At 39.0% G+C, this 20,147-nt stretch overlaps 1 protein-coding gene across 9 annotated transcripts in view; it reads right to left on the reverse strand.

Moving 5' to 3' along the window:
- Rapgef6 (Rap guanine nucleotide exchange factor 6) overlaps positions 1-16,871 on the reverse strand; it is a 174,003-nt gene extending 157,132 nt beyond the window's left edge. For 5 of the 9 annotated variants that reach the window (XM_085694949.2, XM_085694952.2, XM_085694947.2 and 2 more), the window contains exon 1: positions 16,628-16,867. In XM_085694949.2, the coding sequence (XP_085551075.2) occupies positions 16,628-16,696 (69 nt within the window). In that variant the 5' untranslated portion in view covers positions 16,697-16,867. Of the gene's footprint in view, positions 1-16,627 lie in introns of all 9 variants that reach the window. The other 4 variants (XM_085694951.2, XM_048437699.3, XM_048437697.3 and 1 more) reach the window with 3 other exon arrangements.
- Between the last annotated feature and the right edge of the window lie 3,276 nt (positions 16,872-20,147).

The following is a 20,147-nucleotide window of genomic DNA, read 5'->3' on the forward strand; positions in this document are numbered from 1 at the left end:
AGCAAGACAAGTACTTTACCCCTTCAAAGATCTTTGAAAGTATACTTCTATTTACATTAAGAAAAAAAAAGTTCAAGGACTGAGGATATAGCTCTGGGTAAAATGTCTGACTAGCATGCATAAGGTCCCAGGTTTCATCCAACATACTGCCAAAATAAATTAAAATTCACTGTAAAATAGTATGTGCCATGCTACATTGGCAGAAACCTCATTCATTTCTTGATTGCATTAAGATATGACATCAAGTGATTGAGCTGTACTATGTTGATTTGTGTGGATACTTGCTGTGATGTCCATACAATCACAAAGTTGCCTAATGATGCTTAAAACATATCCCCACTGTTAACTCAAGTATGACAAGGACTTCTCAGAAGGGTGGTGGTAGGGTCATTGTCATCCTAAAACAAATGAGCTCTATAATGCACTCTTCTAACAACCTAAACCTATCATTTATTATAGATATAGTCTATGGGGTATTGATTTGAGCTTGTTATATAAAATATTAAATTCATAAATAGTTCATTATTTGAAGTAGGGTAAAGCTGTTTTGCAATGTTAGGGTTCAGATTTCTTATAAATAAGTAGACAAGCACTCTACCAAAGAATTATATAAGTTAGTAGCTATTTTGAACATACATTTCTCATTAATAGTTGGGATTTGCCCTTCTTTTTTAGCATACAATGTTGTGCTACAAAACATGCTGCTTTCTGAATAGCCATCTCCTAGTTCTATTAGGCTTGAGTAGATACTTAGAACATTAACCAATACTTGAAAAATTAAGTCAGAAATAGCCAGTTGGGGGATCATATGGAAACCTACTAATGTAGAAGTTTCTTAAAATATATACATATACGAAATGAATCTAAAGGTAGTCACCAAACAATGGTGGAGCCAATGACCCAACTAGATATCTTTTTTTGAAGACCAGGCTGGCCTCGAACTCACTGAGATCCTTCTGCTTCTGCCTCCCAAGTGCTAGGTGGTGTGCCACCACCGCCAGGCTCCAACTAAACGTCTTTTACCACCAAATGAAACTTGCAGTGCCGGGAATGGGTTATATCTAATTGAGTGAGTTGTTGGCTAAACGGACCCCACAGAACACCCAAACAACTCAGGTGATTGCCAGGGATATTGGTTCCACTCCACAAACTAATGGTCAGGCCCTGTTGCTGAAGATAATATTTATATATCTCATTGAACATGGAGAAGTTGTGCTGGTGCCTAACTAGAGCCTTAACCCCTACTGACTAGGATTCATGATACTGAAAGTTACTCTGCACGCTACCAGAGGAGAAAGCTAAACATCAAGCCAGCTGAATCTACATAGTGACCTGAGTGCATGATATGCTGGTGCAATAGTGGCACAAATGCTGTGGGAGTAACCAACCATTATTTGATTGGATTTAAGACCCGCTCTATGAGATGGAACCCATGCCTGACACTGTTCAGGTGACCAAGAACCTGACATTAGGGAACATGAGCCTAGAGAAAAACCAAATGCTATTATTCTGCAAAGGAACAAAGCAATAAAATGACTCCTAATAACATTTTGCTATACCCATAGATCATTGTCTCACTCAACCATTACCAGAGACGCTTTCTTTTTCAGTAGATGAGAACTAATATGAAGGCCCACAACTAGACAATGTGAAGAAAGAGATTATGAAACACTCAGTTTTTAATAAGATATCTTCATCAAACCTATCCTCTCAGGGCTCTAAGAACTAAACGGAAGAGGGGTAAAAGGATTATTAGAGCCCACAGGGATGGATCACACCAAAGAAACAGTGTCTTCTAGACACAACAGGACTGACACATGTATGAACTCAGAGACTATGGCAGCATGCACAAGGCCTGCACACAGGTGTAAGTCAGATGGGGGTCCCAGTGTTGAGAGTGGGAAGTGGACATGAGTTCCCATCCCTAACAAGAAGCTATATCCATTTGGATAGCCACTTGCAAAGGAAAAATTAGTCTTACTTGGTAGATAAGGCAAGAACCCATACCCAACAGTAGATGGCTAATACAAAATGAACACAATGATATATTTGTAGATCTCTTTGGTTTCATATTGCTTTGTTTGGGAAGTTTAAAAAAAATCTTGTCTCTTGCTTGTATATTATAGTTTCTGGTTTTGTTATTATATGTATGTTTTGTGTGTTCCCCCCCCTTTAAAAAATCCTGGCTTATTTATTTATTTGCTTGTTTTTTTTTTTAAAGAGAAAGAAGGCATGGGTGTTGGATTGGTGGGAGGTAGGGAGGTTTTGGGAGAAGGAAAGGAAATATTGTGATCAGAATATATTGTATGAAATAATTATTTTCTATTTAAAAAGTCTGGCCTAAAGATAATTTATATAAATTCTAAAATTAGTTAATTTCTTGTAAATATTTATTTTTTATGTGTACATGATATATATGTGTCTAGGTGTGAGGTCACATGTGTGGCTAGAGAATATCAAGCGTCAGTTCTTACCTTTAAGCCTGGTAAAACTGGTGAATTTCGGCAAATAATTATTCCAAATTTTCATTAGCCTAGATATTTACACAGTCTCTCTTTTACTTAGAAAACAAGTACATGCCAGAAAATTTAACCAGAATAATCTCTCAGGAAAAATTCTAACGTCAGAACAGACTCTGCACACTCCAAAGCTCTTGTTCCATGAAATACTATGACACAGAATTTTCTCCAAAACACTTGGAAGGTAGGTTAACAATGTCTTTAACACAAAATTGCCTAATGATGCTTTTCAAACTCAGAAACTCAAAGAAAAAGGACCCAATAATATATTTAATCAAAAAAAGAAAGACCTCCCCATAACAAAAATCATTAAATACTGAAGAGGATACATAGAAATGCAAAGACATCCTGTGTTCAGAGACTGGAAAATCAATATTATTAAAATGTTCAGACTACCTAAACCAATTTACAGATTCAACACTACCTCTATTAAAATAACAGTGGCAGTCTTCATAACATTAAAAAGCAAATCCTCAAGTCATATGGAATTAAAAAACACAAAGAGTCAAAGAACAAAGCATGAAGTTTTATACTATGAGTTCAAAAACACTACACAAAGCTAAAATTAAAAGATGAGGCAAAGCAAGACTACGTTAAATACCTTCCATAATCATCTGATTAAGTACGTACACACCAATTTTCAGAAGAGTACAGAAAGTTTGGTTAGCCATCACAGAGCCTGTACTTTATATCCTTTTGCTTTGGGACAAACTTCCTAATTATAGCTGAGGCTATCCTCTAACAAAATTCTCCTGACCTCAGACTCCTGGATACTGGAACTACAGGCACATACCACCACCCTCAGATAGTATCTGCTTTAAGAGCAACAAAATAAAAAGAAGTGTTGAAGGCAAGAAGCAAAGAGTTATTTGTATTACCCTTCCACAGCAAGGAGAGTGACGCCTCCTGCTTACAGCACAGAGAGGAAATTAAGCCTAGGTCACATCCTTGATACCTGGCACAAGGCCTGCTCTGATGAAACCCAGTGTTGAACAAAGTCACATGACCTTTGTCAGCAGGCCAATATCCATTACAACTATGCTTAGGTCAGGAGGCGGATGGGCTTAGTCATTTTCTTAGCTAGCTCTTACATCTTAACTCATTTCTATTAATCTATGTATCATCAGAAGGCTGTGGCTTACTGGTAAAATTCTAGCACCCTTCTCCTTTGGCAGCTACATGGCATCTGCCTGACCCCACCTTCTTTCTCCCTGCATTCATTGCATTGGCCAAAGCAGTTTATTAACCAATAGTATCTAAACATATTTGTAGCACACAGAGGGAAATCCCACATTAATTATCACTTAAGACAGAATACCAGACCTCACACATTTGTCTAAGGGACTCACCAATAGCATAAGCTATAGAAGTCTTTCTTATAAACAGTAGTCTTCATGCATAGAGATTAATTGAACATTATTCTTCTTTCCTTTCTTTTATATTATTCTGCCATGTATACTTTGTTTCCACCCTATTTTAATAGCATCTTAATTTACTTTAGATGTTCTTATGTTTTTAGTCCACTTCTTGTATTTTTTGAATTTTTTTCATTATTGAGAAGTCTTTATTTTTCATTTAAATTTTTCTCTAATTTCTTATTTTCTCTATTCTTTTTTTCCTTTCTCCATTTAATTTTCTATTTCTCCCTTTCCCTGCCTTCCTTCTTTATTTATTTCATCCACCTTACTTTATCACACTAACCTTAGATACTTTTTAACAGCACATTATATGCAGTTTTATCATTTTCCTGTCTTGTGATAATTAACCAGTGATGTCAGTGGGCTTCAGTCAATTGTAACATATATTTCTCGTGTATAGTTTGAAGCACAGTTTGCTGCTAACAGCAGATTATTTTCTTCTCTCTGAATAGTACTAGAGATTGAGCAATCATGAATGACCAGTGAATAAGTCAGGGAGAAAATGAAAGCACAACTTATCAGAACCTCTGAGATAGAGCTAATGTAACAGGCCCTAGATCTTAGCTCAACTAATGCTATGTTTGAGGCAACATTCTGACCTTAAAACCCAGCATGCAGGCCCCAATACCCGCCAAAACAGGAACAAAAAACTAATCAAAGACCTAGTGAAGAGTTCTAAAAAAATCCCTAAACGTACTAACTTTTTTTTTTTTTCTGTAGTTCTGCTTCCTGCTAACTGAAGTGTGATAACCAGGATGTAGTTTTGTGCATAAAAGATAAAGGCTTGGCCATGCAGCTGCAGGCTGGCAATAAGGACTTTCTTTTAGGCTTTAACAGTTTCTATGTGATTGTCTCTGGTGGGCTTACCTCAGAAGACTAAGGCAGTATGAGAAAGTGTAGAGTTATTGTCTTAGCCATTGTTCTACTGGTATGATGAGACTCCATTATGAAGACAACTCTTATAAAGGAAAACATTTCACTGGGGCTGGCTTACAGTTTCAGGTTTGTTTACTCCATTATCAGCATAGTAGGAAGCATAGTAGACATGCACGCAGACATGGTGCTGGAGAGAAACTGAAGGTTCTACATCTGGCTCCACAGGTAGCAAGAAGAGAAAGAGCCACTGGGTGTGGCTTGTATTTTTGAAACCTCATAGTCCATCCCCAGCAACACACACTTCCAACAAGGCCACACTTCCGTGCCACTCCTAGTGATCAAGCATTCAAATGTATGAAGCCACTGGGCCATTCTTATTCAAACCACCAGTTATGAAAAAGTTTGGTAAAATGTTGTGATAGGGTATTAAAGAATAATGACAAAGAAAAAAAAAGTCTGTCCACTACAGACACAATCTCACCTGCAATACTTTTACTATTTGCATTGGCGAGGGAGCAAACCCCACAGATTCACACATTATAAGCAAGCACTATACCATGGAATTACATCCCACACACACTCCCAAAATATTTGTATAGTTGGTCGGATCTACAAAATTAAGCTTGTGGTTACAAATTGTGATGGTGAATCTTGATTGTCAACTTGACAGGATTTATGTGGGATGTCCTTCTGTATATGTGTTGCTTTTATTGGTTCATGAATAAAGCTGTTTTGGCCAATGGCTTAGCAGAGTAACGCCTGGTGGGAAATCTAAACAGATATATATATATATATATATATATATAAAATAGATGGAGTCAAGGAGATGCCATGTAGCTGATGACGGAGAAAGATGTCAGAACATTACCAGTAAACCATAGCCTTGTGGCGATACCTAGATTAACAGAAATGTGTTAATTTAAGATGTAAGAGATAACTACGAATAAGCCTGAGCCATTATTCAAACAGTTTATAATTAATATAAGTCTCTGTATGCTTCTTTGAGACTGAACAGCTGTGGGACCAGGCGGGACAGAAACTTCTGTCTAGAAATGGCACCCAAACATTTGGCAAGAATTTCCAAATAGAGGCTGAGAAAGCTTTAAAAAAAAAAAAAGGATTCTACACAGACAATAATAGAGGCAAGTACAGCTTCTTGGTAATTGTCTTTACTCCAGTAAGCACTCTTCGCTGGCAGCAAGCAGAGGCATGGATACTTTAAGGAAGGCTTCCTGACTCAGCATTAGCAGCAAAAATCATATGGAGGTTCTTAAAGAGGCCCTGCCACCAAACACTTAAATAGTGTTTATGAGCAGCTGGCAGCATGCCTTTTGGTGGTGGCATGGGCCTAGAAACTCCACAGAGTTATGGCAAAAAACATGCCCCCCCACCAGTACCTCAACCATGAAATTAAACTCTCAAAGTCAAGGAGTGGGGCAGATCCAGCCACCAAAGCTGCAGCTTTAATCCTAGTCATCCACTTAGCAGATTAAAAACTCGTGGCCAGAAAATGATAGATATATACAGTAAAGACTGATTCAGACAGGAAAAAAAAAAGCCTCTAAACAGTTTACAATGTGTTTAAAAATATACATAGGCTTGGGAGAGAAAAGAAAAAAGATAGAGAAATGGTATGGGAAGTCCTTCAGTCTATGTGTTGCTTTTATTGGCTAATGAATAAATCTATTTTGGCCAGTGGCTTAGCAGACTAGGGCAAGGTGGGAGTTCCAAGCAGATAGAGGAGGAAAGAGTAGGCAGAGTCAAAGAGTAGCCTTGGAGCCACCAGGAGACAGACATGAGCTGCCAGCTGGAACCTTGCCCATAGGCCACGAACCTCATGGTAAAATATAAACTAAAAGAAATGGGCTAATTTAAAGTATGAGTTAGCCAGAAATACACTTAAGCTATAGGCCAAAGAGTATGACAAATAATATAGTTTCTGTGTGGTTATTTGGTTCTGGGCAGCTGGGAATGAACAAGTAATCTCTTACTACAGAGAAAGTCCTTTAAAAAGGAAATAGAGTAGGCGGGTTTGGTGGTACATGCTTTTAATTCCAGTACTTGGTAGGCAAAAGCAGGCAGATCTCTGTGAGTTCAAGGCCAGCCTGGTTTACAGAGTGAGCTCCAGGACAGTCAAAGATACACATAGAAACCCTGTCTCAAAAAAACAAAAATTTAAAAATATACATAAAAGAAATAGAGAAAAAAGTCATGTAAAGATTAAAAATACACAGAATCTGGATTACGTATATTATTGTGTTTTCTTTGAATTTTTTGATTGTGAATGAGCTAGCTACAGAGAGATATTTCATTGTATGGGCTGCTAAGCTAACCAATATATATTTTAAAGGTATCTTGACTTCAAAATTTAAGTTTTGAAAAAGAAAAAAGGTTCTGCTTGTTTCCATAGAGGACAGAAAGCTGTGGATTCCCTACCGGCTAATGTGGTTTGATTAAACAAGACCCCTTGAAGCAATGGCATATGGGACCTAATATCCACAACAGCTTCAGGACTGCTGGCTGAAATGGACCAATCACACAAGATACTCCATTAAAGACCCAATTAACAGTGCCCCCAATCAGCAGGAAGTAGTCTAAAAAAACTAGACCCAAAATCCCAAATATTGTTTATAAATGTTTGTTTTCATTTAAAGGGGGCTAACTATAAATGGCTAACGGTCACAGTCAAGGTTTTTCTAAAGAAAAAAAAAGGAGACATGATATAAAAATGAATACATCAGTATGGACTTTGATTTACTGATACAAATTTAAAGTCAATTTTTGCTATATGTATATTTCTACTCTTATTTAAGGCATTATGCATATATAGCTCATTTAAAACTGTAATGTATAGTTAAAAATTACAAATTAATAGTCATTTATAATAGTCAAATTTGTAGCCATGTTAGGTTTTCTACATATACAGAGATATAATTCAGTTAGACAGATAATCTTCAGCACTTCAAAGACCTACAGAATATGGCATTTAAAAGGTTTTTAAGAACCCAGACTTTTCTCAACAGTGAGACATTTTTGCTTCTGCCAGTACCAATTACTACAGAGAGGTTGATGGGCATCAAAAAAACTCATTATGGAATTTGTCTTCAATGTGACAAGGCTAGCCATTTGGGCAAGAAACTGCTCTTGCCTAGACTTTTATGGTATGCTATATGAAGTGGACATGCAGGACCCACAAAAAGGTAACTGCTGAATTTTCCAAAAGACAGGGTACTTTAGGATTCCTGCTTCACAGAAGAAACTTCCAAACATTCTGCAGAACACACAAGAAAGCAACTGACGAACTTTGCCAATATGAGGCAGAACAGATCTTCAAATTTCCTGAAAAGTCTGCCAGATATGATGGGCCTCTAGGCTGAAGATGGATGCCCCAATGTTACAAAAGAATTTTGGGTGACTGTCCAGGCAGCAAGATGTCTCTGTCATTTCAAAAACTTTGGAAGTTGCTTACAATGTACTGCCTGTTTAAATAGGTAATATTATATCCCTCTGGGGTTTTTGAGGGAGTTGAAGACTAGATAGCTGTAGTTTTCCTTAGTTATGATAAAAGATAAATTAGATATGAAACTTTAAACTCACAAAGATAGAATATTTTTTAAATTTCGCTAAATAGGGCTGGAGAGATGACTCAATGGTTAAGAGCATTGCCTGCTCTTCCAAAGGTCCTGAGTTCAATCCCCAGCAACCACATGGTGACTCACAACGATCTGTAATGAGGTCTGGTGCCCTCTTCTGGCCTGCAGGCATACACACAGACAGAATATTGTGTACATAATAAATAAATAAATAACTATTTTAAAAAATTTTGCTAAGTACAAGTAACTAAATATTGCAAATATAATTCTTTCTTGATAACTGTTTGGTATATGTAATTTTACTATGTTAAAGTTAAAACCTTCCTTTTTAATTAGACAAAAAAGGGAAGGTGATGTGGAATATCCTTCTGTATATGTATTGCTTTCATTGGTTGTAGAATGAAGCTGTTTTGGCCAATGGCTTAGCAGAGTAAAATCAGGTGGGAAATCTGAACAGCAATATATATATAGAGAGAGAGTAGGTCGAGTCAAGAAGATCCCATGTAGCTGCCATAGGAGAAAGACGTTAGAACATTATCGGTAAGCCACAGCCTCATGGTGATATATAGATTAATAGAAATGTGCTAATTTAAAATGTAAGAGCTAGCTAGAAATACGTGGGAGCCTTTGGCCAAACAGTTTATAATTGTTAAGTCTGTGTGTTTCTTTGGAACTGAACGGCTGCGAGATTGGACCGGGCAGAACACTGGGCACTGTGACCAGGTGCTAAATCTCCTGCTGCCATGCCTTCCTGCCATGCCCTGGTCCAAAAGTTCTAGTGGCAGAAGTGGGAAAGATTAGTGATAGCGTTAATGGTAGCTTCCACTGCCATGCCAGAAGTAACAATTCTCTTATGTACAGCCACATCCCACTTTCACCAGGCTTGTCTAATGATAAACAGTTTAAAGAGCTCACATTGACTCCATCCCTTCCAAAGACTCTTATTATTTCATGAAGCTCGTCATGCTGGCTGCTCTTCCTTCTGGGAGAATTTGAGTAAGTTACTAAATATCTCAGAAACAAAATCACATGGCCCAAACTCCCAGTGGGCCACAGCTTTTCTTTTTCTATGGGTATTTTGGTATGGGTGTTTTGCCTGCATTTATGTTTGTGCACCTGTGTGCCTGAAGAGATCACTAGAGGCCATGAATCCTCTGGAACAAGAGCTACAGATGGTTGTGAATCACCATGTGGGTGTGGGAAGTGAACCCATGTTCTATGAAGAGCAACAAGTATTCTTATCTGATCTCTCTAGCCCCAGTTTTTCCTTAATAAAGATTTCATCTAGACCTGACATTTCTTTTCATTTAGTTGAATTTACAAATAAAGGTCAAAGGGCCCAGAAGCATAAATAAGTTTTTTCTTTCCAAGGAATCCTATGAATGTACACTGGCTAAGAACACACAGCGGAATCTTTGTTTTTGCCAACCTCAGGGTATGTGCAAAGTGACTGAATCAAAAATGACAAGTACAATGGTAATTTTTGCCAGATCAGGAAAAAACATCTATTTTATAGGTTTATAGTCAAAAACTATATTCTAAATCTGAAGCAGGTTAAGAAATAATTACTAAAAAGCAAAATTTTGCATGTTTTCATTTTTTTTGTAACAAAAGCAAGCTAGAGCTTAAAGTGTTTCTTTTCTTTTTTCCCTTTGATTTGAGGTAGAACTGTATTAGCACTGACTGAGTGTGAAATTCTGTCTGACAAAAATTTCCACTTTTGAGTTAAGATCTCACATTGCAGCCCAAGGCAGGGTTTGAACTCATAGCAATTCTTCTACTTCAACTTCCTAATGTCCAACAAACTCTGGCTCAGAGGGTAAGAGCATTGCCTGCTCTTCCAAAGGTCCTGAGTTCAATTCCCAGCAACCATATGGTGGCTCACAACCACCTGTAATGAGGTCTGGTGCCCTCTTCTGGCCTGCAGGCATACATGGAAGGAATGCTGTATACATAATAAATAAATAAATATAAAAAAATATAGAAAGTTAAACTTGCCATTTATCTATAACACTCTGTGATGCTTCTTGAAAACTGCTTTGGAGCCATACAGAAAAGGGATTTCTATTCTAAAGTGTAAGTAAGTTTCCTCTATTGTCTTTCAAGAACAGCCAGATATTTTACAAGATATTTTAGTTTGTTTATGATGGGTGTATGCTAGTCATCTTTAAAAAAATATTTTATTGGGGGCTGGAGAGATGGCTCAGAGGTTAAGAGCACTGCCTGCTCTTCCAAAGGTCCTGAGTTCAATTCCCAGCAACCACATGGTGGCTCACAACCATCTGTAATGAGATCTGGAGCCCTCTTCTGGCCTGCGGGCATACACACAGACAGAATACTGTATACATAATAAATAATAAATATTTTTTTAAAAAAATTACTTGTCTGCATGCCATGTGTGTTAAGGTACTCAAGGAAGTAATTAAGAGGGCACTGGATCCCTTGGAGAGGGAGTTACAGGTGATTGTGAGCTACTTGATAAGGGTGCTGGGAAAATGAGACAGATCCCTTGGAAGAACCCAGTCCTTATTCAACTTACATACCAGCATTTATAGCACAGTCTTAGAACATCATGCTTGAAGAAGATTAAAAGTATCAGAAACAAAGGAGTTGGAAGAAAAAAAAGGATTTTACAGATGAGCACTAGCGATGAGATTTCAATGCAAAATCTTAATTTATCAAAGGATGATAAATTTCTTGCCACAACAAAGTAACAAACCAATACGTGACTACCATTTATTGCTATTTGTAGGCAAGGTGATAAATATTTCACATTATCTCATTTCATTTAGTCCATATAAAAATGCCCCAAAGTATTTGTATTTTAAAGTTAGGCAACTTTCCTAAAACCACTCATATACTTAGGACTTTTCTTTGTGCACAGCCAACTTAATCACCACAGTAATCACCTGCAAAAGGCCCTCAAAGGATCAGGCCTGTAAAAGTTTCCTCAAGGAAAGAGGGACTGGGAAGAGTCACTAGACCTTCACCTGAGATTTCAGTCATGCCGATCTATCACCGTTGTATGTAAGTTGTATGTAATTCTTCTCTAGCTGCCCATGGTTTAGGATATTTAGTTAAACCTTTCAAACATTGTAAAAATATGTTATCATCTACAAGATTCACGCTCAAAAACCACACAATTGAGTTAAAGAAAGTCGTGGAGGGGATCATATTAAGTAGTTTTTTTATTTTGTCTTGGACTTTATCTCAGCCAGTGACAGTAAGCATGGGCTGTGGTTGGGCACACCTGCTGAGAATAAAAAGGGCGCAAGTTTAACTCAAGAAGGGTGAGAGATTTATGAGGAAGTCATCAACCACACTGTAATGAAACTTTTTAGTGACGGCAGCTGGCTTTTTCTTTTCTTTTTTTTTTTTTTGGTGGGGGATTTCGACTATGTGATAGACCTATACTTATATGTAGGAATATTATTTTGTCCTGATATTGGTATCCTACTGGACTGAGCAAACGCTTACTTCTCTCAGGAAAAGTTCACTCACACTCTCACACACACACACATTAGATAACATTATTTGAAGCGGGATCATCTAAATAAAAATTCCAGGGCTTGTAAGGGGTGGTTTTATGACACTGTTAGCCTGTAAACCCAGCCCTTTGGAGGCTAAAGCAGGAGGATCAGCAGGATTGAGGTCAGTATGGACTATACAGAAAGGCTGAGGGCAGCCTGGACCCCATAGTTAAATCCTGTCATCAAAAGAAACTCCTAAACTTTAAGGTTGATATTACACCACAAAATTCCACACTCCATGCAATGCAGAGATAGAAAATGTGATATGAACAGTATTCCAAATCTGTGTATGCATCTGAATCACTAAATGGGCTATATATAAATACTAATGCTTTATGTGCCAGTTCAGAAAGTTCTAATTTAAAAAGTAAAAGATTGGCACAGTATTTATTAATAAAAAGTGAGCTTGAGTATATTTCCTGGGTTGGGAAATTATATAGGCTAGGTTCATAAACAACGTCAATGTATTTACAGGTATACTGTGCACATCATGTAAAGAAACATTGCATCATTAATCCATTCTGCTCTTGTGCAAGCATCACAGAGCATACAGTACATAAACTAAGAAACTAAGAAAGTTACTAGAAGACTCAGGGAACATCTTGGAATGTACTAATGTCTTTTTTTTTCTTTTTTGAGTTGTGGTCTCAACTATGTTGTCTGGGTTAAATTTAAACTTGTGTGCTCAAGTAATCCACCAGTCTCAGCTTCCCTGAATATTATAACTACAAGCATATGTACCTGTCTTTGACTGTGCTGGATATTAAATCCAGGTCCCACACGTGCTAGTGAGGTGTTCTACAACTGAACAACTCCCCAGCTTGAGGCCATCTTTCTTTAATATCTTTTGCGGTTTTAGAACACTTTTACTTACCAAGACCAGTATTTAAGTCCACATTTACCCATAAGAAATCATTTAAAAGTGGAAATCACAGAATAAAGGAAAGACAATGTGTTGTGAAACCTGGATCCATAAAGTAGGACAAAAAGCTAGAGAAGTAAAAACTGTAAATATAAAAGTCAAGAGTCTAGTTCACTAAGATTTACTAGAAAGTTATAAAAACACCGATTCTAAACTTGGCACGATAGAACACACTTGTAATCCTAGAACTTTAGAAGCTGAGGCAAGAAGATAATGATATTAAGGGACAGCCTAGGCTACATCGTGAACCTCTCTCCAAAAAAAAACAAGCCACAACACCGTGTTGGCTACTTTCACACTCTGTGACTCACTATCTGCCAGAAACAGCTTAAGGACGAAAGACTTACTCTAGTGTTTACTTTCAGGGGTCATCAGTCCACCGTGGCAGGGAATGCATGATGCTAAAGGCAGGACAATCTGTGTTGCTGGCAAAGGGGGTAGGAGAGTGAGGCAAAGAATCCTCATATGGTTGATGATCAAGAAGAAGAGCACAAAGCTGGGCTGGAAGTAGAGCTGGACTACATGACTGAAAGACCTATCCCAGTCATGCCACCTGCTCCAAAGCTTCCATAAGAACACTGCCATGAGGTGTGGACAAAGTGTGGAAAGACACTGTGTCTGTATGTGTGTGTGTGTGTGTGTGTGATTTAAATCATTTGCATATTTTCACAATGCTGTGTACTCATTACACATTAAAGAAAAGGAAATTGAATTAAGTTTAACACATAAATTTTATCCTTTTCCATTATAACTTTTTTTTTTTTTTGAGAAGGGGTTTTATGTAGCACAGACTGAACTGGTAGTCTTAAATTTTTTTGCCTTCACTTCCCAAAGGGTGGTATTCCAGGCATGTGTCAACATGCCTCACTTTTAAAAATAGAATTCCCCCAGCTCTATCCTGAGAATTGAGCTCAAGTTTTCATATGTGATAGGCAAATACTCAAAACCATGCATTTTTATTAACTTGATTTACAGGACACTACAACACTGTATCGCTGCTTCTTAAAAAAAGATTTGTATACTTTAGGTATGTGAGTGCTCTATTTGTATGTATGCCTACATGACAGAAGAAGATATCAGATCCCACTAGAGATGGTTGTGAGCCACCATGTAGTTGCTGGGAACTGAACTCAGGACCTCTGGAAAAACAGCCAGCGCTCTTAGCCGCTGAGCCACGTCTCCAGCTCCTTTCTCTTAACCTAGTCTGTCATTTTTCTAAGTCACACCATACACCCCCCCCCGTGTGTGTGTGTGTGTGTGTGTGTGTGTGTGTGTGTGAACAACTATACCAGGAACCAATGTCAATCTTCCTCTTTAGAGTCCCAAGTGCTGGGATCTTGATGTGTGGCAGCTTTTCTATTCTCTATATATACTCTCTATATTGGTAATTTCATACATTATCCATGTCTACAACCCCATGACTGAAAATTCTAACTATTTAGTCCAGCCTTCTCTTAGAAACATAAATTTTATGTGTAACTTTTTACTCCAACATTTTAAACTAGACAAATTCAAAACATTATTTCTGATATTCTCCTTCACCAAACCAGCTCCAGTATATCTTCCATACTTTTGTTTTGTGGTGCTGAGGATTAAGCACTGAATCTCATGAACACTAGGTGTGCATTATACCACTGTTCTACAACCCAGGCCATTTCTCTGACTGCTCTTCAATCTGTTTTTGGTAACAACTCCAAAACTGCAGAATTATTTAAAGTAAAAACTCTGTAAGCAGGCTTAATCCTTCTCTTTCTCTCAGTCTACACCTAGTGTACTATTAACAAATGCTCTTGGCTAAACATCAAAAATATTTCCATAAGTTGATAGTTACTCAGAAACACCATCTCTGTCGCTTTAGTCTGAGTTATCATCATTTCTTACCCCATTTATGCAATAGCTTCTAACTTCCTCCTCCTACCTACCCCTTGTTCCCACCTAGTCTACATGCTACACAACAGCCAAGAGTCTTTTAAAAAATCTAACAAGTTACAGTCCTCTGTTTCAAAACCTTTAGACAGTAACTCACCCATTTCACTGAAAATAAGAGTCATCATCATCATCATCATTTTCTTCTTCAGCAGTTTAGAAAGCCCTACAGCACCATCTCTGACTTCCTACTCACTCTAGTTCATTCTCCACTACTCAGGAGTTCCTTGCTATTCCTGGAATATGTGAAGAAAACATTCTCATCACAGTCTTTACAATGACTATTTCCTCTGCTTGCAAAAGCTTTTCTTCATAAAACTTCACACACGATCCCATTCTCATGCATCAGTAGAATGTTCATCCAGTTAAATCTTCAAACCAGGTATGGTGTACCAGCTCACTCCAGGTTACTGTGAGCTATAAAGTGATACTCAGTTTCACTCAACAACGACAACAAAGTCAAGGTACGTAGGGCAATAGAAACAACTTCATTTAATCCATAATCTAGTTCATCTTCCCTTTTCACAATTCTCCTTATCCTGTTATTTGAAATGGCCATTATAGCTAGCATATTACGTATTTATAACCTACCTTCTCCTCTCCATATGCCATCAGAATGTAAGAACTACAAGGACCTTTCTATTTTCTTCACTAAAATTTTCTCATGTACAGAATAGAACCATGAATAGGTTGACAAAAAAAATTACCTAATTAGTGTATTTATAACAGATCCTTAAGAGTCCACTAAAAGAATCTTCTGACTGCAGAAATGAGCTTGTAAGAATGTCATCAAATTCTTTATCAAAATAAACCATCACTAGCATTCTGGTTAATGTTTCTTGCTAGTAACCCAAATTTTACACTCATTCAAAAATACAGTCAATGACTGTAAGAGGTTAACATTCCTTTCAACAATGTTGCTATTCCAGTAAAACGAGATAAAAGTTCTCACTGCAGCACACATGACCAAGCATAACTTAACAAACAGGAAATTTCCTCTGCTTAAAAAGACTCAATTTCAAACTAAGTAATTCGGAAGAAATGGAATTACTTAGGGTTTTTTCCTCATTACCTAGATAATGTTTATAAATAAAAGTTAGAATGTACATTGCCATAATCATCATCACCACAGAAAAACTGAGTTCTGGAATTATTAGTAGCCCCTGGAATGTAATTTTTAAAAAATGTCTTGTTCCTATGCAAAGATCAGTATCTCAGTAAACAAGCTGGACTCATCAAACTTCAGTTACGGTTTCAATAAATATCATGTCCCAGAGTATAAGTTCAAAGTTTCTGAGACTTTTTATGCAAAGCACTATAAATCTGAAACTCGCGTGACTAAGACGTAAAGTATTTCAATTACTGCAACTTCTACCTAGACGATTCATTCCACTCACAACGCTTTTGGTTTTTCTTTTGGTATAATACACATAACCACTGATTATAGACATGTCTCCAAACCAAGAAAACAAATAATCTGTAGTTTGTTATGGACAGTTTGAAAAAGTACCTAGGGAACTACTCAACACTCACCGACCGACTGGATGCGGAGTCTGACAGGGGCTTTGGAAGCTTGTCATTGGGGGGTAATTGCACAGTACCTAAGCACAGCACGCACTGGCTCGAGTCTAAACTGTCTATTTATTACACATTACAACTCCCAGTTTGTTTCTCTGCTCGCCTGAGCACACACAAACTCAGAACCCAGTCCACAGTAACGGTGTTTTCTTATCAGAGGTACAAGGAAGTCCCCAGCAGGGAGCGGCAGGAAAGGCGCTCACCACCCCGCGCGCGACAACGGCCAGGTCGGGGCCGAGGTGTACACGGCAATGCCCGGCCTTACCTCAGGAGTCCGGTCCGGCGGCTTCTTTCTTAGCGCTTGACGAGCGCCGGGGTCCACGGGCGAGTTCATGTCCGCAGCCCCACGCTCCCCAGCCTGCGTCTAGCTGCCCCCCATTCGCCTGAGCCGGGTGTGCGCCCGCCCCACCAGGAGGGAACTGAGAACTGTCGCAGGGTCCAAACTCTAGCAAACAAGTCTTCACAACGCCCGCCCAGGGCCTCAGCCCACGCGCGACTGGCCAGAAAGACGCCTGCGCGGGGGCGAAAGCGGGCGAGTGCGCACGCGCACAACGCGCACGCTCTCGCCCGCCTATCCGTGACGTAAAGAGCTAGGGGTGGGGGAGTGAGAACGAGCTGCTAGACCTTCGTCGCGAGAGTCCGTCACGGGATTGTAGCTTCCGCATCCCCAGTTTCCGGCTGAGGTTCCGGAAATGTTGTGAAGGCCTCGCTAAAAATAGCCGGTGGGGCACAACTGCGGGGAAGGCGCTCAGGACCTGTACCTCTGCACCCGAGTCCGGAAGCCGAGGCCGCCATTCAGCAACTTCGGGAAGCCCACACACCGCCGCGCAAGCCTCGGATCTCAGGGCAGTACTCGCGCACCCATCGCTATTTTGAAGAGCAAAATCAAACCATGAAATCGCTAGTGAAAGCTGCGCTCAAAAAGTGTTTTCAAGACTGTAGATAATAGCTCAGGGGATAGCCTGGGAGCCAAGCATGATGAGGGATGCCTCAGCGGCTGGATGTAGTAGTTCAGGATCTTCCTTTAAAGGGTTTATGACCTGAAAGCCTCCGGTGGGCTGAAAAACTCCAGATGGGAAAGTTAACATCTGTAGGCCATCAGGATCCTGGAAATTCTGATAAGATCCACATACCAACCTTGGAATGTGCCACTTTGAGACTGTTGGGGAACCTACATGCAGATGGAATCTTACATCCCAGTTTTTCTGTCCTTTTAAAACTCACAAGCCATGTGTGCAGTCTCCGCTCCCGTGGAGAAACTGCTGTTCACTTGTTCTGATTAAAGGACAAATCTGCTTCTGTGGAGGTAGATCTGCCTTTTTATTTCAACACGCCTCCGTCAATCCTGATTTAAGATTCTTGAGTACTAAAGCCCTCCGAGTGGGTGGCTGGGGGGCCAGCTAAGGCCAGGTTCATCTGCTTTAGCCTAACCTGTGTTCAAAGTAGGTTCCTCCGTGTCGTTTTTCACCCCTGAGGCAGCTGGGTTTTATGTTGCCTGGAGCCAATAATGAGTGCTTTTGCATTGAATTTTACGTTCTAGTCTTTTCCTAAAATAAAGACTGTAGCTACAGTTTACTTGTCCTTTGCTAAGAAAAGCTGCAAAGAGTAAGTATCAGTTATTTTTCCTATTGGGATAAAAAAGTAATCTGATAAAAGGAACTGTAGAGTTAATTTTGGCCTACAGGCTGAGCTGGAATTACAGGGACTTGGGAACAGTTGGACATGAGTGCTGGGAACTGAACTGACCCTCTTCAAGTGCACTACTTGCTCTTAAACCACTGAGGCATCTCAGTAGCCCCCAGTTTTTCTTTCTTTCTTCCCTTTTTAAACATTCCTTTTGTGTGTGGCATAATGCCATTGTGCTTATGTGGGGGTCTGGAGACATCTTAGAGGAAAGTGGTTTTTCTTCTACCATTTGGGTCCTGGAAACCAAACACAGATTATCTTGGTAGCATGTATCTTTTCCTGCTGAGCCGTGGTGGCAGGGATGTCAAGAGACTGTTCATTTTGTCCACAATCGGGGAATAGCACATTATGAATGCTCTTGCCCAGCTGGTCTTTTTATTCAGTTAATACCCCAGGCCTATGAAACAGAAGAATAAATCATCTCTTCCTTAATTAGCCCAGTCTTGAAACTCCCTCATAGACATGCCCAGAGATTTATCTCCATGGTGATCCTATATTCTGTCAAATAAACTATCAGTGTTAACCATTACAGACTGTTTCAACAGTAAAGGTTAACTGACAGAACTCCAGAATCCATCATTTTGGGACAGTTATTTTGTACCATTATCAGTGCAGGTGGGCCACACTAGTCACACCATTCCTTGTGCGGCTCGACCTTCTGGCATTTCATTTTTACAGAATTTTAAAAAGTTGATCTCTGACCATATCTAGATTCATCATAGTATTTTCCAGAGTAAGTTAACTAGGGAACCTATAGTCTTAGTATTTGACATGTTTTCCAGTAATGACTCTCAGTACCTTTCTTGTGGCAAGGTAAGAATCCCTAATAAAAAGAACAGGGTGTAACATTTCAGAGTAATGGCAGTGCTGTATTTTCCGTTGGGCCCTGGGGCTTGCCCAAACTTGAAGTTTACAACATGCTATTAGCACATCTTTTTTTGAGGTTAGGGCACAAAAGCCCTTGTGGCTCAGCCACTACAGAAATAAACTGTGAAAAGTTGTATGGTACTACTTGTGCTGGTTAATTTTTCTGTCAACTGACACAATTTAAGGCCACTTGGGAAGAGGGAACCTTAGTTGAGAAAATGCCTCCATCAGATTAGCGTGTGAGCAGGTCTGTGGGGGCATTTCCTTGATTAATGATTGAACATGGAGCACTTAGCCCACCATGAGTAGTGCCGTTCCTGGACAGTGGTCCTGGGTTCTCTAAGCAGGTAAACCAAGCAAGTCAGTAAACAGTGTTCCTTCACAGTCTCTGCTTGAGTTCCTGCCTCTATGTTTCTGCCCTTGAGTTCTTGCCTTGGCATCCCTATAATAGGAAAGCCGACCCTTTCCTCCACAGGTTGCTTCTGGTCAATATTTTGTCACAGCAATAGAAAGTAACTATGACAGTGTTGCACATGACCTGCATCATGTTTGTGTATATAAGCTAGATCCCAAAGGTCAGTCCCAAATCATATCCTTCACTCCCCCAAAGGTGAATGTTATCATCTTAATATTTTGAAAGAGGGGAAAAAAAACCCAAAAGCTTAATCATTATAAACTTGAGCTTGAGCTTTGCAGGCAATCAGACCTGAATTTAACTTTTAGTTAGGAAAGAGTGTTTCCCAGTGTTGAGAATCCAACTAGGGCAAGCATTTTATTACTGTTATGAACTTAGCCCTGAAGCTATTTAATGTATCTCTGAACATCCGTTTACACATCTGGAAATAGTGGGCCCTCAGGGTTCTCAGGATGATGAGTTAAATCATGTAAATCAGTGTGTTGTCAGTACAATCCAAACATTGCCACTATTTCTGTTTCTTCTGGAAAATGATTTCCCTAAAATACAAGTTCAAGTTTCAATAATTTTGATTGTTTTGATATAATTAAAAATTCTTATTAAAATATAAGAAATAAAATCTGATTATTTTAAATTTATATTATTTGTGTATGACTGTTGTGCCTACAATATGTATGTGCATCATGTATATATCTCGTGCCTTTGGAGGCCAGAAGAGGGCATCAGAGTCCCTAGACCTGGAGTTACAGGTGTTTGGTAATGACTATGTAGGTGTTGGGACTAGAATTTAAGACAAGTGCTCTTAACTGAACCGTCT

Source organism: Myodes glareolus, chromosome 9, assembly GCF_982192425.1.
Source record: "Myodes glareolus chromosome 9, mMyoGla1.1, whole genome shotgun sequence".
Lineage (NCBI taxonomy): Eukaryota > Metazoa > Chordata > Mammalia > Rodentia > Cricetidae > Myodes > Myodes glareolus.